The sequence below is a fragment of the Aphidius gifuensis genome, linkage group LG1 (assembly GCF_014905175.1).
Source record: "Aphidius gifuensis isolate YNYX2018 linkage group LG1, ASM1490517v1, whole genome shotgun sequence".
NCBI classification, from domain to species: Eukaryota; Metazoa; Arthropoda; class Insecta; order Hymenoptera; family Braconidae; genus Aphidius; species Aphidius gifuensis.
Genome location: NC_057788.1, coordinates 30400228 through 30426404, shown reverse-complemented (window position 1 = coordinate 30426404; position 26177 = coordinate 30400228). Strand labels below are relative to the sequence as shown.

At 26.1% G+C, this 26177-nt stretch overlaps 8 protein-coding genes across 9 annotated transcripts; 2 read left to right on the top strand and 6 right to left on the bottom strand.

Annotated features, from left to right (window-relative positions):
* Positions 1 to 93: 93 nt before the first annotated feature.
* On the bottom strand, positions 94 to 3071 carry LOC122860361 (protein Aster-B-like). 2 transcript variants are annotated; one of them, XM_044164144.1, is made up of 6 exons: positions 2853 to 3071; positions 2427 to 2700; positions 1897 to 2331; positions 1645 to 1770; positions 418 to 1554; positions 94 to 297 (listed from the first exon to the last, which is right to left on the bottom strand). In XM_044164144.1, exons 1-6 carry the CDS (start codon positions 2897 to 2899, stop codon positions 211 to 213), a joined length of 2106 nt encoding a protein of 701 aa, XP_044020079.1. In that variant the 5' UTR covers positions 2900 to 3071; the 3' UTR covers positions 94 to 210. The 2 variants fall into 2 exon arrangements, with proteins under 2 accessions (XP_044020079.1, XP_044020080.1); XM_044164145.1 differs by having other exon boundaries at positions 96 to 297; positions 1897 to 2319; positions 2853 to 3069.
* A 113-nt stretch (positions 3072 to 3184) lies between these two features.
* Positions 3185 to 4166, top strand: LOC122860359 (succinate dehydrogenase [ubiquinone] cytochrome b small subunit, mitochondrial). The gene is made up of 4 exons (XM_044164143.1): positions 3185 to 3400; positions 3476 to 3612; positions 3695 to 3882; positions 3963 to 4166. Exons 1-4 carry the CDS (start codon positions 3349 to 3351, stop codon positions 4153 to 4155), a joined length of 570 nt encoding a protein of 189 aa, XP_044020078.1. The 5' UTR covers positions 3185 to 3348; the 3' UTR covers positions 4156 to 4166.
* A 172-nt stretch (positions 4167 to 4338) lies between these two features.
* Positions 4339 to 5778, bottom strand: LOC122860358 (lysM and putative peptidoglycan-binding domain-containing protein 2). The gene is made up of 3 exons (XM_044164142.1): positions 5250 to 5778; positions 4746 to 5035; positions 4339 to 4681 (listed from the first exon to the last, which is right to left on the bottom strand). Exons 1-3 carry the CDS (start codon positions 5433 to 5435, stop codon positions 4441 to 4443), a joined length of 717 nt encoding a protein of 238 aa, XP_044020077.1. The 5' UTR covers positions 5436 to 5778; the 3' UTR covers positions 4339 to 4440.
* Positions 5779 to 7163: 1385 nt separating this feature from the next.
* On the bottom strand, positions 7164 to 11402 carry LOC122860354 (F-box/LRR-repeat protein 14). The gene is made up of 2 exons (XM_044164138.1): positions 10935 to 11402; positions 7164 to 10734 (listed from the first exon to the last, which is right to left on the bottom strand). The coding sequence occupies exon 2, from the start codon at positions 10191 to 10193 to the stop codon at positions 8721 to 8723; it is 1473 nt and encodes a 490-aa protein (XP_044020073.1). The 5' UTR covers positions 10194 to 10734; positions 10935 to 11402; the 3' UTR covers positions 7164 to 8720.
* Positions 11403 to 11811: 409 nt separating this feature from the next.
* On the top strand, positions 11812 to 15025 carry LOC122860353 (methylcrotonoyl-CoA carboxylase subunit alpha, mitochondrial). Its single transcript, XM_044164137.1, has 5 exons — positions 11812 to 12080; positions 12203 to 12458; positions 12537 to 12600; positions 12672 to 13056; positions 13121 to 15025. Exons 2-5 carry the CDS (start codon positions 12424 to 12426, stop codon positions 14755 to 14757), a joined length of 2121 nt encoding a protein of 706 aa, XP_044020072.1. The 5' UTR covers positions 11812 to 12080; positions 12203 to 12423; the 3' UTR covers positions 14758 to 15025.
* Positions 14829 to 16461, bottom strand: LOC122860355 (2-amino-3-ketobutyrate coenzyme A ligase, mitochondrial). The gene is made up of 4 exons (XM_044164139.1): positions 16045 to 16461; positions 15306 to 15984; positions 15055 to 15240; positions 14829 to 14983 (listed from the first exon to the last, which is right to left on the bottom strand). The coding sequence occupies exons 1-4, from the start codon at positions 16267 to 16269 to the stop codon at positions 14829 to 14831; spliced, it is 1245 nt and encodes a 414-aa protein (XP_044020074.1). The 5' UTR covers positions 16270 to 16461.
* Positions 16462 to 16705: 244 nt separating this feature from the next.
* On the bottom strand, positions 16706 to 18892 carry LOC122860357 (ubiquitin-40S ribosomal protein S27a-like). The gene is made up of 3 exons (XM_044164141.1): positions 18797 to 18892; positions 16999 to 17338; positions 16706 to 16910 (listed from the first exon to the last, which is right to left on the bottom strand). The coding sequence occupies exons 2-3, from the start codon at positions 17317 to 17319 to the stop codon at positions 16761 to 16763; spliced, it is 471 nt and encodes a 156-aa protein (XP_044020076.1). The 5' UTR covers positions 17320 to 17338; positions 18797 to 18892; the 3' UTR covers positions 16706 to 16760.
* On the bottom strand, positions 17345 to 18873 carry LOC122860356 (ribosome biogenesis protein NSA2 homolog). The gene is made up of 2 exons (XM_044164140.1): positions 18797 to 18873; positions 17345 to 18404 (listed from the first exon to the last, which is right to left on the bottom strand). Exon 2 carries the CDS (start codon positions 18341 to 18343, stop codon positions 17564 to 17566), a length of 780 nt encoding a protein of 259 aa, XP_044020075.1. The 5' UTR covers positions 18344 to 18404; positions 18797 to 18873; the 3' UTR covers positions 17345 to 17563.
* Positions 18893 to 26177: the final 7285 nt, after the last annotated feature.

Here is a 26177-nt window from a genome sequence, read left to right as displayed (position 1 = left end):
AAAAGAAAAAAAAAATAAATTATCTACAAAATAGTCTTTGTTGAAATATATAAAATAAAAAAACTTTTAAAACTAGTTTCGAATTTAAATATAAATTAAAAGAAAAAGAAAAGCTTAAATTAAAATTACTTTAAATCTTTGAGGTGTATCAGTTGATCTCGTTCATATCTTTTTTCGTTTTTGTTTATTTAAAAAAAAAAAAAAAATTAATTATAAATGTGGTTTTAAGACTGAGAATATTTTATCAGTTGCTGTTGGGTGCATGCTTTTTCTTAACTCAGTCAAGGATTCCTCTGTCTTAACACAAAAAATACAAAAAAAATAAAAATAAATAAATTGATAAAAAATCCGTTTTTAATTTTTACATAAAAAATAAACAAAAAATAATTATTCGTAAGTTGATAAAGATATTTTTACCTGTTTTAATAATTGTGCAGCAGTATGTAAAACTCTTTGCCATTTTCTCATTTCAACATTATGTAAACTTTCCTGTTGTTGCAATAAATTAATCCATTCCTCTTCTGTTTTTGGTGTATTTTTAAGTACATGAAGATCCATAACAGTATAAGCAGCAGCATCTTCAAGTCCCCATAATTTATAATAAAGTAATCCATTAATTAACATTAAAAATAATATAGCAACAAGAAGAATCCAACTGATAATTGTAACACCATCATCTGGTGTTTTAAAAGTTCCCTGAAATTTTAAATTATCATTTTTTTGTTTTTTACAAATTGATGAATTTGCTCTATCAGTTTTATCAGAACAAACATATGTTTCATTTGTTTTTGTAAAATTTTTTAAGCTATTATCTTTCATATTAATATCAGCACATTCTAATGCAACTGATTTTATTAAACTTCCATAAAATTCTTCCAATCCATTCCAGCAATTTTTTAATATTAAACTTTTCATCATAGCCCATACGTCTTTTTTAAAATCAACTTTTGAATGTATTTTAATATTTGTTTCACATTCAGATAATGCTGTCATACAAAAATGTGTATTAACAACAAATGAATCAGCATATGGTATACCAGCATTTGTTGTCTCAATATCAATGGAATATTTTGAACCAGGTGAACAATATGGTAACATTATTTGTTTTTCACTAACTTGTGATGTTTTTGGTCCAACTGATTGATTCAATGATACTGTCATTGTAATATTACGCATTTTTAAACCATTATCTTGATTTTTAATCCATGCTGATTGTATTAAATTTTTTGTATTTCTTGATGTATGAAAATCGAAAAAAAATTTTGAACCAGTAAATAGCAATATAAATAATTGATCAATATTTATTGGTATTGTTGTATTTATTATTTCACGACCATCATGTTCATCTGTACAATCTGAATCATTTTTAATACTTTTATTAAGATTATCATTTTCACTGTCATCTTCACTTGGATCATTTAAATCTTTTTTATTATTTGATAGCTCAAAATTATTATTTAATTTTAATGAAATATTTTTATTTTCATTTGGAAATGAAAATGTTGAATGAGCACGAGAATGAACACGTGAATGAGCCATGAATGATGCTTCAAACTGTTGATAAATAAATACATTAGAAAAAAATTGTCTTTTTAATTTAAAATTATTAAATAATACATGTATTAAAATTGGAATAATTATTACCTCAGAAAATGAATCACCAAGATATTTATTTGGGAAACTTTTATCATCATCATCGTCTGATGATAGACCCAGTTCATCACCATAACTTGTATGAATTAATTGCCAAGTTTCTTCGTTACTTAGTGGCTGTAAATAAATTAAAAGAAAAAATAAATTATCATAGCTAATGCCTCGAATTACCTTACAAATTTTAGAAATATCTATCGATGCATTTTCATAGAACAAAGTTGAATATATAAATAATTTTTTTACCTGATTAATTAATGCACTTTTCCAAATTTTCAACATCATTGTATAAGTTTTATCACTAGCTCCAAATGTTGTTAATAAAAATTTATCATTTTTAGTTGATAGCAATATTGCATTTGGTACTATTGTTGATTTATCTTTGGTTATTGAAACAATGTCACTCCATTGTAGGATTATTGATGTTTCTGACATGTAAGTTTTTGAATAAAAACATATATAATTTTGTGATAAATAAAGACGTCCATGTATAAATACATCTTTTTGTAAACCACATGAATAATCAACAACAAGTCGTTCATCATCTGGCATATTTAAAAATGTCATTTTAAATTCTTCTAGTCTTGATTTGTAGGTTGGATAAAGTGCATTGTACCATTTTGATTTTATATTATGAATATTTGATGATTCTGGAATATTTAATTTATCCTGTAAATCAAACTAGATTAATTTTTCATTTAATAATCATTATTCTTAGATAGTCTGGGTGTTAAATTATTAGCTATTAATTTATGATAAATGTCAAATTTAATTACCTGAACTCTGCTTGAATTACCATGTGATTTTTTAAACATTTTTTCATCAAATTCATCGTCATCATCATCATCTTGAGCTGCATTATCAAATGTTTCTTTTAATGATGAATTTATTATTGCTGATTGTTTTTTCCAGTAACCTTTTTTAATTTTTGATGATCTAGGACTCAATTGAGGTGATGAGCTTTTCTTTGGTCTTCCATAAGTTCTATCATAATTTTTTAACAACAAATCATCGGCATCATCTTTTGCTGGATTTTTAAATGTTTTATTCCTAAATAAAATAACAGAAAAACCATTAAACACTATTTATTTTTATATATATTTACTCCAAGCATGTTTTGGAGCAGAAAAAAAAAAAACAACATGTGGATAATTATGTGTCATCATAACAAATGTTTGTGTTTAAAATTGGAGTAAACTTACATGTTCGAAATTTGATTTTCTAAAAGCTGTTTATTCTTATAGTGCATAGTTTTTTGTTTCAACAAAATTAAAAAAAAGCTACTGATTAGACAAAATACTGGGTTTTATTTACTAGTAATTAACAGGTGAAAGAGAACAAACACGCATTTTTTCCTGTTTTTTCCTGTGAAAAAGCCATCACAATTCGCCAACGGATAAAATTTTACTACAATTTGTTGTGCATTTATAATTCCGCCAATAATAAAACCTCAAAATGGCCGCCGACATTTTTAATTGGCTGTGTTAAATTGTAAATCAGCCCTTAGCACAAAATATAGATCATTTCCAAGTTCGTAGAAAAAAAAAAAAAAAAAAGCGACACACCAGTGTGTTTGTGTGTGTGAATAATAATAATTATTATTATAAAATTTGATGGTAATTTTTTACATAATTCAGTGGATTTGATAAGACTAATAATTTTTCTTTAATTTTTAATTAAAATTGTGTCATCAAAATAATGGCATACCTCATGAGATGTCAATTTGCCAAAAGCATCCCAACTTTATCAAGTAATATTTATCAAAAATAAGCAATTAATTATTAATGTTTTAAGATATTAATAAATTTTTTATAATTTTATTTAGAACTGTTGACAGGATCAAGTCGTTTGGCAGTTGAAAAAAAATTACCAATTACTGTGAGAAATTATAATTCACTTGTTAAGAATGTCAAACATAATGGACTAGTACCAGTCAAAAATGTTTGTCAAAAATCAAATAAGGTAAATTTATTTTTGCAAAAATATAAATACACAAATAAAAAATACAAATGTTATATTTAATATTTGTTTGTTATTTAAATAGCTTACAGGTGCACTTGGTATATTTGCAAATCAAATACGTGCATCAAGTCATGGTGATCATGTACGTCTTTGGCAAATGGAAAGAATTGTTGCTGCATCATTTGTTGTATTATTTCCTGGTGTAATATTATTACAAAATCCAATAATTGATGTTGCATTTTCTCTACTTGTTGTTATGCATGCTCATTGGTAAATTAATATTTTTTCATAATTAATCTATTGAGGTATATATTGGATTAACTGAGCTTTTTATTATTATTGAATTTTAGGGGTCTTGAAGCAGTTATATTGGATTATGCAAGACCAGCAGTTGTTGGTAAAATACTTCCAAAAGTACTTATGTTGGCACTTTATTTATTATCTGGTATTACACTTGCTGGTTTAGGAGCTGTTATTTATAATGGTCCTGGTGTTGGTGGCTCAATTAAACGAATCTGGGCAATTGGAAATGATAAAAAATAAATACAAAAATTTAAAAAAAACGAAAAAACCATTTGTAAATTATAAAATTAATAATAAAAATATTACGTAATTATTAAATAAACATAGCAGCAAAATTGAAAAATATTTGAATTCATTTTTTTTCAAATATCCAAATAGTCTTTTTAAATTTTTTATATATAATTATTTTTTTTTTTTCATATAATAAGAGTAATAATTTGCACTTTGGATTAACTTTATATCAATAAATTTTTTATACATTATTATTAATAATAATAGTATATTTTTAAAATAATATATATTATGCTACAATTGAAATATCTCATCTTGATGTTGTTGTAATTTTTGTAGTGAGCTTTTTAATTTTTTACCATTTGTCATAACAACTGCTGATGGAAGTTCATGTACATTATCTGATGATAATGATTTATATTGTTCAGTTAATGATGTTGCACTATTTGTTGATGATGATTGTGAATTACTATGACGATTTCTAGCACCATATTTATGTCTTTGTAAATACCAATCTTCTTCATCAGTACAAAATCTATAAATAATAATTTTATATTTATAATTTTTATATTTATTAAATTATAATTTTATTTACTTACGAACTATGTTCTTGTGATTTTTTAATATCATTTTTAACAGTTGCTATAGATGAGTCCATTTTAGCTAAAAAATTATCGATTGAATTTTCATCATCATTATTACTTTTATTATCATTATTTTTATTTAAACAATTAGCACCAATTAAATTATTATCAATTAAATTATTATCAAATAAATTATCATTTTTTTTTTTTTTATTTAATTCTTTTGGTACTGGTATCATTAAATATTCACGTAAAAATAAACTATCAGATGCGAATAATTTATTAGTCATTCTAATTTGTTCAGTCTGAAATAAAAAATAAAAAAATCAATAAAATTATTATACCTACTATTAATTAATTTATTACAAATATTATAATTAAATTTAAATATCAAAAAAAAAAAAAAAAAGAAATTAAATCAATAAATTATATATTGACAAAAAGAAAAATAAAAAAAAGGATTAATCTTATCAATCTAAATTATGAAAAAAAAAAAAAATTAATTAATTGATTACTTACAGTGACACTGTACTTGAGTGCAATACCAGCTAGTGTATCATTTTTATCAACAATGTGTTTTATTAAATTATCATTACGTATCATATGCCTAGATGTACTTCCATATTTTTTTAAATTTCTACTTGTATCACGAATTAATATTCTTTCTTCCATTTCTCGATATCCATCACTTGAGCTATGATCCATTTGTATTTTAAATTTAACACACAAATAAAATATATATAAATAAATTCTAACAATAATAATAGTTTATAATAACCACTGTTAATAAACAAAGGCTTCTTGGTGATTAAACTTGATGTTTTTTGTGTGTTTTGGAGTGTATCAATATTTTTCAAATTTATATATGCAAATTTATTATTATGATTAAAAGAAAAAAAACAAAAAATTAACAGTGGTAACAGACAGTAATAACAGAGAGCAATGAGGTTGTTTTTTTATTTTTTTAGCAGCATAAAAATTTATTTTCATGTGGCGATTTGGTGCTTTAAAGACGACGCCCAATGAAAACGATCGATTCAACTTTGTGTGTGGAACTGTGGATATATATAAAAATTGTATAAAATGTATTTTTTTATTTTTTTTATATAAAATGTGTATATATGGTACATGCAGATATATAACTATCACATGACTTGACTTTTTATTTTGTCTGATATATATATTTTTTTTTATCTCTCCCCCAAGACACACAAAAGTATATCTCTTTTAACTTTCTAAAAAAAACTTTGGTATATTTACACACACTGGAAAGATATTATTATTCCTGAAAGCATTGAAAAAAAAATGCAAAAAATTATTATAATAATAAATAAATATTGTTTTATTTAAATAATAAAAAAACATTAATTTTTATGTATTTTATAAAAATAATATATTTCAACAAGAAATTGTACAGAAAAAATATTACACGGTTTACTTTTAACTTTACTCCAACTTAGGACAATTGAACTTTGATACAATTTGTTTATTTTTAAAACTTATTTGTTTATGATTTTTTTTATTTTTTATTTGTTCAATTATTATATATCTATATATATTCAAAATCGGCGATTGAAATTTTATTTAATTCATGTATTTTGGTCGCATTATTTGAATTTATTTATTTTTATTTCAATGAAATAAATGTTTATTATATTTAAAGGCGATGTTTGTTTATTTTAATTAATTTTAATTAAACTTAATTTATTTATTTTTTTTAATTTACTGGTTTTAATTTGTCATGCTCGTTGCAATAATTCACAATTATTTACATATCCAACACAATTGTTCTTTTTTTTTTATTATTTTTTTTTCTTTTTTCGTTTTTTTTATTTTTTATAATTATTAGAATAATGCGCGCTAAATATTTATGCGATAAGGCCACTTTTCTAGATAATAACACATTCATACTTTTGTGAATTTTTAATTTAATAGTAATTTTCACTCATTCATGTAATTATTTTATATCATCTCGCACAAAATTTATTCCTAAAACTTACACAACTCATTTATTATAAAAATTTAAAACTGGGAATTTTTTTCTTTTGTTCTCATTAATTAAAAAAGTATTTTTTTTTTGTCTAACTGGGTAAAAAAATTAATCAACCAGAGTATGGCAATACATCTCAAGATTTAAAAAAAGAAACAAAAATTTAAAAAATGAAAAAAACAATTTGTTTAAATTATTTTACAAATGCAAAAAACGTTAAAAAAAATTGCACTCAATCGTCAATCACTCAGCAATTGCTTAATTTACGTTTACAATAATTTTTCATAATAATTAATTAAACAATTGGATTTTATTATTAATTTTCTTTTTGATTTTAATTTAACAATTTTTATTATTTTATTTTTTCATATTATCTTATCATTATTGTTACTATTGTATTATTGTACACAATTTAAACTCGTTTTAATTATTATTATTGTTTATTATATTTACTCGCGTCTTGTTCTTTTTTTTATAAATTATTTTCGAGTTGTAGATGACTTGGCTGGCTTCCAGTAAATTCGTTTTAACATCTATTTATATCTATTTTATTTTTTTTATATTCGGAAAATAGTAGAAACACAAAAATAGTGATAATCATTTAAAAAAAAAAAAATGTTGCGATGGTTTTTTTTTTATTTATTTATTTTGATTTGAATTATTAGTAACGGTTAATAATTATTTACAAATTAATTAGTCTGTAATTATAGTGTTATAATTTTATTTTATAAATAAAAAGTCAACATATTTTTTTTTTGGAATAAAAATAAATGAAAATTAAAAGAAATTAAAAAATTAATAAACAGAAAATTATAATTTATTGCAATTTATTCTTTTAACTGTATTTTTTATTTATTTTGTTTAAAATTTATTTGCTTTTTTAATTTGTTTTCTTTTTATAATTGAAAATTTTATTTTCTTTTTTTGTTTTTTTTTTTAAAAAACATATTTATTTTATTATTTTTGGTTATTGTTTAAGAGTATTTGTTATTTTGTTTTAAAATTTATTATTTTTGTATTTTTTTTTAATTAAAAATTTTATCTTTTTTTTCATCTAGAATATACTTTGAAAATTCCAACGTTATTCAACAAGATTCGTATGCCTATCTTTTTTTTTTTTTATTTATTTAGGTTTTTTTTTTATCACATCTTTCGTTTGTTGTAAACTGAGCAATAAATGTCTTTTACATTAATTAAATGAATAGTACAATGTCAACTAAATATTAAAAGAAAAAAAAAAAAATTTACATTAATGCCAGATTATTGTTGTCCAGCAGAAACAAAATTGCATATCACAATCCATTCAGACGCGAGGATACGCTTTTACAACAAATTATTATTTAAAAAAAAAATAAAAAAAAAACGAGGTAGAAATCATTAATTTCATATCTTAAAATTAACGAAGTTATATTTTCACTTAATTAGCACAAATTAATAAAGAAAATTTATCGACAACGTTAAAATTTCTTGGAAAAATTTTAACGAAATATTATAAAAACTAACAAGCAGATAATTTTCCAACAATCAACTGTCAAAAATTAAAATAATCTTAAACCAAGTTAATACAAAATAATAATTTTAAATTGAAAAATTTCTAGTAAAAAAAAAATTTAATTGAAAAATATAAAATCGAAATATTTGCTTAATTTTTTTTTAGATAAGTACAATATTTTTTCTATTAGCAGTACGTCCTTACTTCCGTGTTTAAAAAAATTTTTTTTTTTAATATTTACAGTTCAAAAATAACATTTAAAAAAAAAAAAAAAAAAAATGAACCTTAAGGTACATAAAAATATACCTTATATATAAAAATAATGAAAAGAAAAATAAATTGTTTAACAATAAATTTTAGCTAAATAGTAAAATGAAAAAATAATAATTTGAATGGAACAAAAATTTTGATCTTCAATTTGAAAAATCGAAAAAAGAAGATGTTGAAAAAATAATAAAACCACTAGAATATTATATGAGGTATTGAATAGATTGATAAATCATACTCATCAACTCGAGCTTAATCCCAAATTAATATAAGTTAATTGTGGAAATTTAAGTGTATTTTCTTTAATACCATTTTCAGTCATCTTGGTGCATCCATAAAGATCAATACACTTTAATTGTTCCATACTTTCAGCAATGGCTAACAATGCTTTATCAGTTAAACGACTACACTGTCCAATATTTAATGTTTCTAAATCATGTAATGTTTTAGCAATTTTAAATATACCCTCATCACTTATTTGACATGATGATAATGACAATGAACGTAAATTAAATAAACCTTGTGATATATAATGTAATGCTTGATCACCAATTTTATCACAAAATGATACATCAAGTGTTGTTATACGACTACCACCTTCAGCAAGATATGCCATACCAATATCTGATATATTATCACATGAACGTAAATTAAGTTCACGTAAACTACTCATTTTAGCTAAATTTTTAAGTCCAGAATCAGATACAGATATACAAAATGATAAATTAATTGATTTTAATTTATTTAAACCACTTGATATATGTCCAAGTGCTTCATCAGTTATTTTTTGACAATCTTGTAAACTTAAATGTTCAAGTTCTGATGTACCACCAGGTGCTGATTGATTTAAACCAGCTAAATTAGCAATACCATCATCAGATATATTCCAACAACTTCGTAATTCTAATTTTTTTAATCTTCTTAAACCCCATGATATAAATAATAATCCATGATTTGATATATGACAACAACCACCAAGATGTAAATATTCTAAATTTCTCATATGTTGAGCAATTTTTGTTAATGTTGCATCTGTTATTTGTTTACATAATGATAAATCAAGTTCAATTAATGATAAATAATCATTTGTTATTGCATTTGTTAAACTATTATCAGCAATATTATAACAACCAGTTAAACTTAATGATTCAAGATTTGGTATACCTTTTATAACATCACCAAGACCACGTTTTAATGATAATATTTGTATACGTTTTATACCACGTTTAACAATACTATTAAATAAATATGGTGATGGTTTACGTAAATGTAATTTTGCTTCAATACCACGCCATACTGAACGATGATATGCTGCATCACGCCATGCTGTGCATACTTGTGATGCATGTCCTTTATCATTAACACTCAAATAGCTAAATATATGAGCAAGTATTTCTGGATATAATATTGATATATTTCTTGTTTGATCAATTATATCACTAACACGATTATCAATAAAATGACGATGTATACCAGTATTAACATAATTTGTTAAATTTGTTGGTGAATTTATAAATGGTTGTGGTGGTGGTACATGTGATTGACGTTGTATTGTATTTTGGGGTGTTGATATTGCCAGGTGTGGTTGATGCAGGTGGTAATAATGTCCTGATCTATGTAACAATGTCGTTCCACCAGCAGCTTGATTATTATTATTTCCTCCTGTTGTTAATGCTGATGGTAATTCAGTCATCAACAGCTGACTATCCTCCATATTGTTTATTTATATTTATTTAAATATACACTCTAAAAAACAACACTTTATTTATTTATTATTATTATTTTATTTATTACTATATTCACTAGTAAAGCTAAAAGTTAAACAACAATTATTCTTATCTTTTTTATGACAAATTTTATTTGTTTATTTATTTATTTTTTTTAATCTAAAAAATATATTTTTTTATGATTATCAAACTGGAGCGGATGATGGACACTTGATTTCAAGTTGAGGGGCACTTTTTTAAGAATTCTTACTTTTTTTTTTTTTTTTGTTAAATTCTTTTCTCACACACGCACAATACACGCACTTGGTTGAAGCTATGGTCTTCTCATTTCTACTCCCACTTTTATATATATTTTTTTTTTTAATATCTTTTTTTTTTTAGATATTTTTTTTGTGCTGCTGCTGCTGTTGCTTTTTTTTCGTCTTCCTTGCTGTCTCTTTTAGTCTATTCTTCAACTCCCCCCTTACACACTTGACTCCACGATTTTCGACATCCTCGAATTCGCCATTGGCATCTTCCTGCGTCAGCCTAAATTCCAATTATTATTATTATTTTTTTCTTATAAATTAATAATAATAATAATTGATTATTATAATTAGTATATATCTTGTCCAACTGATGTTTATATTTTTATTATGCTTTAAATAATAATATACACACTTCCTGGAAGTTGGTATTGAATATCGATGTGAATATATATAGAAAGATATAAATACACTATGTAATACCTGTGCCTATTATATACTTGAATATGTATATATGGGTATTATGTATGTACTACTGATGATGATGATGTGTGTGTTTGTGTATTTCAAAAATCGATTGTTACAAAGATCCCCATGCCAAGAACTTTCATTTTATATTTTTTTTAAATAATTTTTTATATACCTATATTTTATAGTATATATTTAATAATTTTATATATTTTTTTGATATATATTTATTTGACACTTGATGCTATGGTTTTAATATTTGATTGTTATTTATAATCTTGGTATTTTTTTTCCAAGATCCATGTGTATTTAGACACATAATTGCAATTTAATTAACAACAAGATGATGTGTACATATATATATTTTTTGGATATATAATATTTATATAATTAATTAATAATTCATGTGAACTGGCGCGGGTCCAATCACAGACTGTTGTGTTCATTCACTACAGTGCAATTCACACACACTGAAATAAACCTGCATCACATTCTCAAGACTTCAAGAGTCTTCAAGAGTCTTGGCGTCTACTTTGTGGGGGGACTTTTTTTTTATGTGGATTAACCAATTGTAATGAAGCTTTGAAAATTCATGAGAAAATTGAAATATTATTGGCAGATATTAAATATTTAAATTAATGCAAAAATAATGTTTGCAATTGGCGACAGATAAATAATTGTTTTTATATTTTTTTTAATTAAATTTTTAAAATGAAAATTAAAATTTATGTTATTGAGTAATATTAGATGATTTATTGATGAATTTTATTGTGTATTAAGCTGATTTTTAATTTATTTCTTTAAAATACTTTGATTTGTTTATAATTTTAAATTCAAATTTTGGAAATGTTTGCAAGTAGCGACATTTTAATGGCGCCATTCGCGACTTGATAAAGCTCGTCATCAGCTGGTTGTTGTCAAAAAAATAAAAGAGTTAATTTTATATAACAATTACAATTATTTATAATTAAAAATGATCCTAAAAAGTTGATGAAACAATTCATTGTTGACATAACAAATAATGTAGTGACTGCTGGTGTCTTCATAGAATTTGACACAACAATGTGGCAAATGTGACATGACACTTGTCATCAATAACATAAACAAACAGCTTTGTAAAAAAAAAATAAAATAAAACAATATAAAATCTTTTAAAAAAATGTATTTGTTTATTAATTATTTTTATAGTCACCTTTTTCTATTATTTAATTTTAATTTGATAAATTTATTTTTATTTTAAATTAATTTTTAACACTCTGTTTAACTCTATAAATATTTTTCAGTAAACAAACGTTACATAAATAAAATAAAATTAAAAATTCATGATATCTTATCGCTAAAATAATGTCGATGATAGCAAATGAATGATAATCGTCATGAATATTCCATCATCATTAAGAAATAAAAAGAAAAAAATCAAACAGCTGTCTATCTGGTTGTTTGATACTCTTATATATTTTTAACAATAATTCTAAATAATTAAATAACATTTTATCAAAAAAAAATGTATTTAAACATTTCAAAATGTTTAATAAAAAAGTATGTATCTAAATAATATTATTAATTTCGTTAACAACTGCTATGAATAAAATTAAATAAATTATTTTTAACAAACAGGTCTTGCCTAGCCATTTGTCGTCAACAATCAACAAATGTATTTCCAAAAAAAAGAATAAACAAGGTAAATAATAAAAAAAATAATAATTTTAATTTATCATTATTATGAAAAATGTTTAATTTAATTTAAAATAGGTTTTAATTGCAAATCGTGGTGAAATTGCATGTAGAATATTTAAAACAGCAAAAAAACTTGGTGTTAAAACAGTTGCTGTTTACAGTGATGCTGATAAAAATTCAATGCACGTTAATTTAGCAGATGAAGCATACTATATTGGTCCATCAGCATCAAACAGTAGTTATTTAAGACAAGATAAAATAATAACAATTGCTAAAAAATCACAATGTCAGGCAATTCATCCTGGCTATGGTTTTTTATCTGAAAATATGGAATTTGCTGAATTATGCCAGAGAGAAAAAATTATTTTCATTGGACCACCAGCAAGTGCAATAAGAGATATGGGAATTAAAAGTACATCAAAAGAAATTATGAGTAATGCTGGTGTACCAATTATTGAAGGTAAAAAATCATAATTTATTTAAATAAATAAAATTAAATGATAACACATATTTTTCTTTGAAAGGATATCATTCAAGTGATCAGTCAAATCATGTACTATTAAATGAGGCAAAAAAAATTGGTTTTCCAGTTATGATTAAGGCAGTTAGAGGTGGTGGTGGTAAAGGAATGCGTATAGCAAATGAAGAAAAAGAATTTATTGAATCTCTAGAATCAGCAAGAACAGAATCACAAAAATCATTTGGTGATTCTGATGTACTTTTAGAAAAATATGTTAAAAATCCAAGACACATTGAGGTACAAATATTTACTGATATGCATGATAATGCTGTTTATTTATTTGAAAGAGATTGTTCAATACAAAGACGTCATCAAAAAGTAATTGAAGAAGCACCAGCACCAGGTTTAACTGATAAAATACGTTGTGAAATTGGTGAAGCTGCTGTTAAAGCAGCAAAAGCTGTTAATTATATTGGTGCTGGTACTGTTGAATTTATATTTGATAAAAATAATAATAAATTTTATTTTATGGAAATGAATACACGTTTACAAGTTGAACATCCAGTAACTGAAGCAATAACTGGTCTTGATTTAGTTGAATGGCAAATTAATATTGCTGCTGGTGAAAAATTACCATTGCAACAAAATGATATTAAAATAAATGGACATGCATTTGAAGCAAGAATATATGCTGAAGATCCACGTAATGGATTTTTACCAAGAGCTGGACCATTGTTACATTTAAAAGCACCAGAATCATCAAATAATGTTAGAATTGAGACTGGAGTTAGACAAGGTGATGATGTAACTGTTTATTATGATCCAATGATTGCTAAATTAGTTGTTTGGGGTAATAATCGTGAACAAGCACTTGGTATAATGCAACAAAAATTATCAGATTATCATATTGCTGGTGTTGAAACAAATATTGAATTTATCAAGGATCTTTGTAGACATGAAAAATTTAAATCTGGTGATGTACATACTGGATTTATTGATGAAAATTTAGATGCATTATTTCCCAAGCTATATGTACCACATGGTGTATTATCAGAAGCAATTTTAGGATTAATATTAATTGCTGATTATCATTCAATAAAATCTGGAATTAATACTCAATATCCATTAAATCCATTTAGAACTGAACTTGGATTTAGACTTAATCATAAGCTAATTAAAAAATTTGAATTATTATTTAATGATGAAAAATATATTGTTGTTGTTAAATATGAAAAACCAGATTTATTTATGATGAGAATAAATGATCTTGGTCCATGGAAAGAAGTTAGTGGTAAATTGTCACCAAATGATGATAATAGTTTTGAGCTAGAAACTGAAATTGATCAAATTATTAAAAAATCAAAAATATTTAAAACAAATAATGATATTCATGTGTTTACAAATGATCGTTCATGGCATTTAAAAATTCCTGAACCAGATTATATTAAAATTTTAAAAAATCAAGATAAAAATGGAATTGGAGCTGCTGTTAGTCCTATGCCTGGAATCGTTGATAAAATATTTGTTAAAAAAAATGCCCATGTTAATAAAGGAGATTCATTGATTGTCATTGTTGCTATGAAAATGGAACATGTTATAAAAGCACCAGCAAGTGGAATTGTTGATGATATTATGTGTAGTGTTGGTGATACTGTACCAAAAGATAAACTACTAATTAAAATAACTGATAATGATAAATAAATCATTGCTGTTAATTACATTGTTAAAGAAATTTTATATTGTATTTTATAAAAGTTTATAAATTTTATTATTTAAATGACATTTAATTGTTTTCCAATTTCAATAAATGCATCAACAGCATGATCAATATCTTCAGCTGTATGAACAGCACTGAGTTGTACACGAATTCTTGCTTTACCTTTTGGAACAACTGGATAACTAAATCCAATAACATAAATGTCTTTTTCTAAAAATAAAAAATAATTTTTTAATTACTTATTGATAAAAATTTTTCGAAATAATTTATTATTAATGTACCAAGCATTTTATCAGCAAATTCAGCAGCCAATTTAGCATCTCCAATCATTACTGGACTTATTGGATGATTTTCACCACCAATTATAAATCCAGCATCAGTCATACGATCTCTAAATCTTTTTGTATTTTCATTTAGTTTTTTTAAATGTGATGAATCAGACATAATGAGTTCCAATGCCTTCATACCTATTAATTAAATAATTATCTAATTTATTATAATGTTTTATTGTTAAATGATAATGCATATTTACCACTAGCAACAACTGGTGGTGGTAGTGAATTTGAAAAAAGATAAGGTCTACTTTTTTGTCTAAGTAAATCAATTAATTCTTTTGATGATGTTGTATATCCACCAGCAGCACCACCAAGTGCCTTGCCCAATGTTGAATTAATAATATCAATACCTCCAAGTTTATTAAAATATTCTTCACTACCTCTACCAGTATCACCGACAAATCCAGTAGCATGACAATCATCAACAAATGTTATAGCATCATACTTTTTAGCAAGTGCTATTATTTCATCAAGTGGTGCAAAATTACCATCCATTGAAAATACACCATCAGTTGCAATAAGTCTTTTTTTTGCTGACATACTTTCTGATAGCTTTGATTCAAGATCAGCCATGTCTCGGTGTTTATAACGATATTTTTTTGCTTTACACAAACGAATTCCATCGATGATTGATGCATGATTTAATTCGTCACTTAGTACAGCATCATCTGGACCTAATAGTACCTCAAATAAACCAGCATTTGCATCAAAACATGAAGCATAAATAATTGTATCATCACGATTATGAAATTGTGATATTTTATTTTCAAGTTTACGATGAATATCTTGAGTTCCACATATAAATCTAACTGAACTTAAACCAGCTCCATAATTATCAAGTGCTAATTTTGCTGCTGTTATTATTTCTTGATTATTCTATTGAAAAAAATGCTAAAATTAATTTATATTTTATATTTAAATTTTTTTTATACTCACTGCTAAACCAAGATAATTATTTGCACAAAAATTTAATACTTTTCTATCAAAATTTGATAATGATATTTTTGTTTTTTGTGCTGATGTTATGATTCTTTCATTTTTCCATGTACCAGCTGCTTTAATTTCATTGAGCTCTGATGTCAATGATTTAGAAAATGTACTTGCATTTTTAATTGCAAATAATTTATTTTTTAAATTATTTAAACCAGATAATTTGTACATTTTTTCTACCAAATTTCGTTGGGCATTCGATTGTGAATTGAACAAGAATTTAGACGAAAAAAAAGTTGTTGGCCTTGTCGAGGATAAAACCTGTCTTAATAATGATCATACTATTTTATCATAGATTTTAAATCTGCTAAAAATGAATAATACATTTCTATTGATTTATTAACAATAAAAAAAAAAAATATCTTAGAACGAAATTTTTACTTTTAATTTGAATACTTGTCATCCTAGTTTTTTTAATTTTAAGCTGCAATTTTTTTTTTTTTTTTTATATAAATAAAATAGAGTAGCAGTCTTTTTATCCCTCGTAAATATTTCGATTTTACACAGCATACTGGTGGACGTAATACTCAATCTATTGGTGTCAGTAAATTGAAAAAAAATAAATAAATAAAAAAAGTTTAAAAATAATAAAAAAGTCGTATTTCAATTATTTTTATGTAAATAAATTTTTGTTTATTATTTATTTAATGTTACATAAATAATTAAACTTCTTCTGGTTTGTTGAAGACAAGTGTGAAGCCACATTTGCCACAGTAGTGACGATCTTCCATGGCTGCCATGAAGACACCAGCACCACATTGTTCTGATGGGCATTCACGACGAAGACGATGGATCTTTCCATTTTCATCAACCTATGAATAATTAATCAACAAAAAATTATTAAAATATATTCTATTTAAAATACAAATAAATAAGTAATCAATTTATTAAAAAACAAACCTTGTAGAATTTAAGAACAGCAAGCTTGACCTTCTTTTTCTTGTGCTTGATTTTTTTTGGAGTAGAGTAATTCTTCTTCTTACGTTTCTTGGCACCACCACGAAGTCTCAATACCAAATGAAGTGTTGATTCTTTTTGGATATTATAATCAGACAATGTACGTCCATCTTCCAATTGTTTACCAGCAAATATCAATCTTTGTTGATCTGGTGGAATTCCCTCTTTATCTTGGATCTTGGCTTTGACATTTTCAATTGTGTCAGAAGCTTCGACCTCAAGAGTGATGGTCTTGCCAGTGAGTGTCTTCACAAAGATCTGCATCCTCTATTATTTGGTATGTCTGAAAAATAAATACAAACATCCATCCATCAATTATTAAATGTCATCATCAACAACAGAATAATTTTTCATTTGTGCAGGATCAATTTATAAGTCGTATAAAGTCTTGTATTTTAATTAAAATATTATTTTTGTGTTTATTTACAATATGAATTAAATACATTTTATTATTCCTAATAATTTATTTGTTTTTAAATTTGTTATTAATTTAATAATTTTTTATAATTTAGACTAGAAGAACAGCATTAATGCAACCATCATTCTCTGGATTATTTGTAACTTGTGCATATTTTCCCCATACAACTTTTCCAGATTGTGTAACAAGACCCAATTCTGAAATATTTACTTCAATAACAGTTCCCTTAGTAATAACACCAAGTGTTGTGTACATTGCTGAGCTTGGATTTTTTTTAACACCAATAATTGGCAATTGAAATGTTGCTTTAAGCTCTGGATGTGTAACATGTGCTTTCTTAAAACGTAATGCCATTGGTCTGATAAATCTTTCAAACTTTGGTGGTTTTCTTGTGAAATTTTCACCAACAAATGTAACTTTTGTTACCATTCTTTTCCATGCTTTTCTATTTGATTTACCAGTTTTAACAACTTTAAATACATCAGCTTCTGATTGTGCTTTAACTTTTGGTATTGGTACATCCCATTTACCAGCTTTTTCTTTTCTTTTTTGTTTAATCATATTTGACAATACTTTTGTACGATTTGTGATACCACGATCAAGTAAATATGCTGGTAATGCACCATCTTGAATTGGTTCTGTTGTTTCTTTAACTTTTTTCTGTTCATGTGCTTTTATTTTCTTTTTCATTTGTATTTTTTCATTTCTTCTTTCTTTGTTAAATATCTTTGCTTTGATACCACGTAGATTACGTGCTTGTGCTGCTCTTCTGTGTGGTTCACGAGCTTCACGTTTACGTTTTCTTTCTTCATAATCTGGTCTACGTCCATAGAGCTTTCTATGACGTTCAATATATTCATTTTGTGGCATTTTTAATTATTTTTTTAATCAACAATATTATAATTAATTTTTTATTGTCTTTTTCCAAAAACTGCAAGTAAAATAAAAAAATAATTATTAGAAAAATTCATCAATTTTTTGAGCTAGCTATTTTGTAGTTTCAAGAGAACCTCAACAATCGTTTCACTTACCTTGTTTAACAATTGCTTCCTCGATTCTTCGAAACTTTACAATTTGAATTTTAACACACTTATTTAAAATTTAATAAAAAAAAAAAAAAAAAAATTAATACTATCAATGCCGGGATAACCTTAAAATTTAACAACGTGGCCGTCCACATTTTCATTTAAAAACCGTAAATAAATAAAATTATAAAAAAAAATATAATTAATAAATCATATCTATTTAAATAAAATAAAATTGTTTATAAATTATATAAACATAAATAAATATAAATAATGTTTTTTTTTATGAGATACATACCTTTGATACCTATGGAATTTTTTTTATATTAAAAAGAGAAAAAAAATAAAACAATCTTTAATGGCGATGGGCACGATCAGGCTGTTTTGGCCTCGGCCAGCTATCGAACGCTCCCTAGGAATGCAAAGTTTATTGGCGCTCAAAACTAGGGTTTTTTTTTTTCTAGTCTAACATCCGCTCGTGGTTTGAATTTAAATATATATATATATACGATGTATATATTTGATAGAATAATAGGAAAATAATTTTTTTTTAATGATTAAAAATTGTTCTTAATGATTTAATAATTTTAATAATTTTAGTTTTAAAAATAAAATAAGGAAAAAATATATTAGAAAATTTTTTTTAAGGTTGTTTTTTTTTTTTTTTTCATTTATTGATTTTTTTCTTTTTCCATATGGGCAGTATGTTGAGTTAACAAACGTTGCTTGTTGATAAGGGATGACTCATCAGTCATCGAACGAAGCGATCTCTGGGCCTAGACAAGTTTAGTTAGTCTTTGGCTGCGGCGGAGTCAACAGCAAAATTACGAGCTAGAAAATAATTTATCAAATTTGGTTAGAAGTCGTTGAAGTAGCTGCACGTGCATTATTAGAAAATAAAATTAATAGTAGTAAATTATTTTAAGTGAGTTTTTTGATAAAGTTAAATAATTTATAAAGTTTTAATCAAAGTATTTAGAATTATTGCACGTGCAGCCTCGTGTTTTTCTATTAAAAAAAAAAAAATGCAAGTGTTTCGTCGAATAAATAATTTGCTCGATTGTTGGAAGAAAAAAATTATACAGGTAAATTTATTTGTGCAGACTATCTCGTGGTTTTTAATTGTAAAAAAAACGTGCAAGTGAGGTTAAATTAATTTTTTTTTTTTCTTGTCGGGGTTTTCACAATAATTATTACAAAATTATTTCCATTTTTTTTTTTCATTTAGATTTTAAAATAACATATTTTTTTTTTTGTCGTGAATTTTTCAATTAGTTTTTTAAAAAATATTTTAAAGCTTTAAATAATTATTGATTTTCATTGAAAAAGCCGTTAGAATTTTTTCCCGAGCATATGTTTCTTTTATTTCGTCACCGTGATGTTCAACACATGTTTCACAAATTTCTCTCGTAGACGATGAGTCATAGAAAATCGCAGTGACCTCTCGTCTTTCTAGATAAATTTTTTTAGTTCGTCTTCATTCTTTGCGGAGTTCACTTCAAATTTTTCGGTATTGTAATATAAATTGGGTTATACATATTCGAAACGCGTGCAGCCTCGTGGTTTTTTCGTAGTAAATTAATTTAAGTGAGTTTTTCGATAAAGTTAAATAATTTTAAAATTTTTAATCAAAGTATTTGATATTATTGCACGGGCAGCCTCGTGTTTTACGGTTAAAAAAAAAAGGGCAAGTGTTTCGTTGATTAAATAATTTGCTCGATTGTTGGATGAGAAAAATTCTACAGGTAAATTAATTCGTACAGATTATCTCGTAGTTTTAAATTGTAAAAAAAAAACGTGCAAGGGAGGTTCAATTAAATTTTGTTTTTTTCTTATCGGGATTTTTACAATAATTATTATAGAATTATTTCCAATTTTTTTTTCTTACATGTAATTTTTAAATAGTACATTTTTTCTCGTGTCGTGATTTTTAAAATAATTATTATAAAAATATTTCTATTTTTTTTTTTCATTTAGATTTTAAAATAATATTTTTTTTTTTCATTAAGATTTTAAAATAATATTTTTTTTTTTTTGTCGTGATTTTTTCAATTAGTTTTTCAAAAAATATTTTAAAGTTTTAAATAAATATAGATTTTCATTGAAAAAGCCGTTAGAATTTTCTCCGAACATATGTTTCTTCTATTTCGTCATCGTGCTGTTCAACACGTGTTTTTCCGAATTTCTCTCGTAGTTAACAGATGTAGACGATGAGTCATAGAAAATCGCAGTGACCTCTCGTCTTCCTAGATAAATTATTTCAGTCCGTCTTCATTCTCTGCGGAGTGCGTTCAAGTTTTTTTGGTACTTTAAAATAAATTTGGTTAGAAATTTTCGAAACACGTGCAGCCTCGTGGCTTTTCCTTGGAAAATTTTTTTTGATTTAATTTTTTCGTCCGGTAAATTCATTTAGAAGTTTAATTAAAATTATTTTAAATTAACAAGTGAACATTCTCCGTGCACATGTAGTGTTTTTTAATATAGAAAAAAAAAAAAATTTGTGCAAGTTTTAATAGTGCTTGTTTCTTTTTTTTAAATTATATTGAAGATAACCTGGACAACTTCCACATACAGGCTTTGATGAAAGGATTTTGTTGGATTATTGAAATCTACCTATAGACAACTTCTAAAGAATATGGCTATTTGATGGAAGGATTTTATTGGACTATTGGAATCTACCTGGACAACTTCTACAGGATTTTGCAGTTTGCAGTTATAAGGTAAGTTCCTCTAGATCGAGATCGACTAGTTGAAATTATTAACCCATCCCGGAAAAGTGCTTTAAATGTCCTTGAAGTTTTAAAAAAATTGTTATATTTTTTAAAGCTTCTCGTCGTTCCATACTATTATTTATTTTTTTGCTTAGATTCATTTTGACTATTTTTTTTTTCTTCATTAATGAAATTCAGTTTTTAAACAAAGTCAAAATGGGTCGACCCTGTCTTCCTCAAACAGAGTAGACGGGGGTGATTAGGATTTTATTATTATCTATCGTGATCATTTATACTAGATAAATTATCACTCTTTTTTCTTGTATTGCGATGTATTAGTATGTAAGTTTTTTTTCGTTTGACTTTAGAGCACTTTTCCAATAAAACATTTTTATTTTACGTTTTATATTTAAATTGACAATATAATTTTGGGCGCGATTTTTTTCTATTGAAATAGATATAATTAAATAAGAATATAAATTAAATTTTATCGGATAAAAAAATTCATTGCATGATGGTTTTATTAAAACATCTCTTAGAGCTTGCATTTATTTTATGAATCTTGTAATTAATTTTATCTTAATATAAATATTGAATTTTCATCAAATGTGACTTTCCAGTAATATATATTACTCGAGAAACAGAATTTAAAGATATATTTCATATATATCTTTAAATTCTGTTTCTCGAGTAATCAATTTGATAAATTAATTTTACAATTATGGTAGTTCATTATAGATTCTTAGGTATAAATTATCTTTTGACTTGAATTATTTGGGGTTGGATTGGGGGTTGCATACGGGACGAAATAGAGTTTTTAGTTTTATAAAATCATTTCAGAGTGTACGTGGGGATCATGGGATGCTAGGACAGACATGACCTCCACGTGGTGCATCCTGGTTAATACCAAGAAGTCTGTTAAATATTTTTTTTTGGGAACAAATTGAATTACATGAAGCGTTAATTTTTTAAGAATATAGTCGATAATTTATTTGCGTCATAAATTTTGAAAATATCAACCAGTGCGTATGTTTTGGGGAGGGGGGATCGATTATCTAATTAAACGGAATAAATTTAATTTAAATAGTACAGGTTAATTATGCAGGTGCTCCATGTGAGTATCCTGGGTAATTTCGGGAAAACTGTACTCTATATGCATCACAAAACTGAAAATATGATATACAATACGTAATTGTAAGGGGAATTTATTTTTTAAGAGAACTTAAATATATGATAAGCGATGAAAAGTACATGTTAATTATGCAGGTGCTCTATGTGAGTATCCTGGGTAATTTCGGGAAAACTGTACTCTATTTGCGTCTCGAACTTGAAAATATATGATAAACAATTAAAAGTACATGTTAATTATGCAGATGCTCCATGTGAGTAGCCTGGGTAATATCGGGAAAACTGTACTCTATATGCATCACAAAACTGAAAATATGATATACAATACGTAATTGTAAGGGGAATTTATTTTTCAAGAAAACTTAAACATATGATAAGCGATGAAAGAAATTTGTTAATTATGCAGGTGCTCTATGTGAGTAACCTGGGTAATATTGGGAAAACTGTACTCTATTTGCGTCTCGAACTCGAAAATATGATAAACAATTAAAAGTACATGTTAATTATGCAGATGCTCCATGTGAGTAGCCTGGGTAATATCGGGAAAACTGTACTCTATATGCATCACAAAACTGAAAATATGATATACAATACGTAATTGTAAGGGGAATTTATTTTTTAAGAGAACTTAAATATATGATAAGCGATGAAAAGTACATGTTAATTATGCAGGTACTCCTTGTGATGTATCCTGGGTAATGCCGGGAAAACTGTACTCTATTTGTGCCACAAAATTAAAAATATCAGCTAATGCGTATAGGGGGAATTTATTTTCTAAAAAAACTTGGACATATGATGAACAATTAAAAGTACATGTTAATTATGCAGGTGCTCCATGTGAGTATTCTGGGTAATCTCGGGAAAACGGTACTCTGTGTCACAGAATAAAAAATATTAAACAATGCATTTTTGTACGGGGAATTTTTCAATTCAAGAATAGATAAATTTATATATATAGTTTTACTGAAATCGATACATTTGTAATTAGTCTTTTTTTTTTTTTTTTTTTTTTGATATTTTTCGCGAAAATTTAGCTGGCTACCAGATCCTGGTAGTTTGACGACAACAACTCTTGCAGTTAGCTCTCAAGCCCAGCTAAATTTTTCTTGAGTCTTTAGTCTACCCCTATTTTGTGATAAATGATATACTTGAAGTATTCACCGGGCAGGATGGCGGCAGTTACTCAGACTGATCTATGGACTTCTGAAGTCAACTTGCACCCAAACTCAGCTGAACTATTTCTCGAATTCATAGAAAACTATGCGATATTCATTAGCATGCAGCTGCTACGTTGTGTCAATATGATTATCTGTGGCCTCTGGTCGGAACGCGAGACAGCTGAAGCAATTGTGTACTTATTAAACCAAGTTGATTGTGTCAGTCGCAAATTAAAAAAAATTTGTTGTGAGACTTTAGTCATGAGGAATGAATGGCATTTATTTCAAGGTTTTTCTTGCCCTTACTCTTAGCTAAGCGATTTATTTGAAAATATTTACCTGACATACCAATCGCAGACTGGTATGAGTAATCAAATAAACAGAATTCTATTATTCTATGATTCTCGGCTAAATTTTTCTTAAGTCCTTACCGGTCCAGGGTACGGTGAGTTTAATCGAGAAATTCTGCCCCAATCTTAGCTTGATTAATTAAAATTTAGCTGGCTGTCAGATCCTGGCAGATTGACGACGATAACTTTTCGAAGTTATTATACTCTCAAGCCCAGCTAAATTTTTCTTAAGTCATTTATTGGTTCTGGTTGGCGGTGGGTGTCATCCATGCTCATTTCTAATTAACTGGTAAGTTGATCTCTAACGTAAACATACGTAGCGTATCTTAGATCCAATGATTTGTTTCGTTAAGTAATCTGCCCAAGCCAAGCAAGGGTTGCGCCGCAACTGCGTATAGAAGGCATTGCTTCACTGCTTATTCGCATCTTTTTCGTGAAATATCATGGGGGTTTTTTTTATTATTTTTTCGTTTTAGAATTTTAAAAAATGTTCGATGTTAGCTAAACTATATGTATAATATTGATGGGTTTACTTAATTATATGACTATTTAAATTTTTGGGTGGAGCTAGTGTGAATTTTTGGGAAAAAATGTTTAATTTTTTAAAATTTGAATATAGTATTTATAATATGAAAAATGTATGTAAATTATGCAGCTAGGTGCTCCGTGTGAGTATCCTAGGTAATCTCGGGAATAATGTACTATATTGGCGTGACAAAATCAAAAATATCCGTCGATGCGTATTTGTATTTTGTAGGGGGAATTTATTTTTCAAGAAAACATATGATAAGCGATGAAAAGTACATGTTAATTATGCAGGTGCTCTATGTGATGTATCCTGGGTATAATGTCGGGAAAACTGTACTCTATTTGTGCCACAAAATTAAAAATATCAGCTAATGCGTAGGGGGAATTTATTTTCTAAAAAAACTTGAACATATGATAAACAACTAAAAGTACACGTAAATTATGCAGGTGCTTCATGTGAGTATCCTGGGTAATCTCGGGAAAACGGTACTCTATTTCGTGACTAGTTTTAAAATGATAAGAAAATTCGTATTCGTAGGGGAGAATTTATTTATTGAAAAACATATGATCACACGATGTTTATTATAAAAAGTACATGTTAATTATGCAGGTGCTCCTTGTGATGTATCCTGGGTAATGTCGGGAAAACTGTACTCTATTTGCGTCATAAAATTGACAATATCAATCAATCAATACGTATTTGTAGGGGGAATTTATTTATCGAAAAACATATGATCATACGATATTTAACATAAAAGTGCATGTAAATTATGCAGGTGCTCCTTCTGATGCATCCTGGGCAATGTCGGGAAAACTGTGCACATTTTTTTTTCCGGGATTCAACAAAATGAATTAGTTTTTTATGCATGGATTGACGCCTCTACTTGGCTATTTGCTGAGAAAATAAACCGGATTTTATTGGATTATTGGAATATACCTTGACATTTTCTACATGGCTTTGCTGAGAAAATTTTATTGAATTATTGGAGACTACCTTATGACGTTTTCTACATGGCTTTGCTGAGATAAAATTTTATTGGATTATTGGGGTCCACCTTGACGATTTCTACATGGCTCAGCTGAAGTGAATTTTATTGGATTATTGGGGTCCACTTTGACGATTTCTACATGGCTTAGCTGAGAGGATTTAATTGGATTATTGGAGACTACCTGGACTACCTTTGAGAATTTTGCTGGTTGCTGTAATAAGGTAAGTTCCTCTAGATCGAAACTGACTAGTTGTAATTATTAACCTATCCCAGAAAAGTGCTTTAATATCCTTGAAGTTACAAAAAATGTATGCTATATTTTTTGAAGCTTCTTGTCGTTCCAAACTATATATATTATTTGATTTGTTGTTTAAATTTATTTTGACTGATTTTTTTCATTAATTATATTTAATTTTTATTCCAAATTAAATGTCGTTAGTATAAAAGTCAAAATGAATTGACCCTGTCTTCCTCAAACAGAGTAGACGGGGGTGATTAGGATTTATTATTATCTATCGTGATAATTTATAATAGATAAATTATCACCCTTTTCCAATCCCGATGTATGTTAATATGTAAGGTTTTTTTATTTGATATTTTACGCACTTTTCCAATTAATGTATTACTAATATTTCAGGATTTTGTTTTTCAGGATTTCAATTGTTTCAAGTTTTTTATGTTTGACATGATTTTAATATTTTGAAGATTTTATTTGTTTCAGAATTTTCAAGACTACGTCATCTGCTGTTCCTTGAGAATTATATTTCGAATACAAGAGGATCACTTATTCAAGATTGCATAGTAAACTGATGGCAT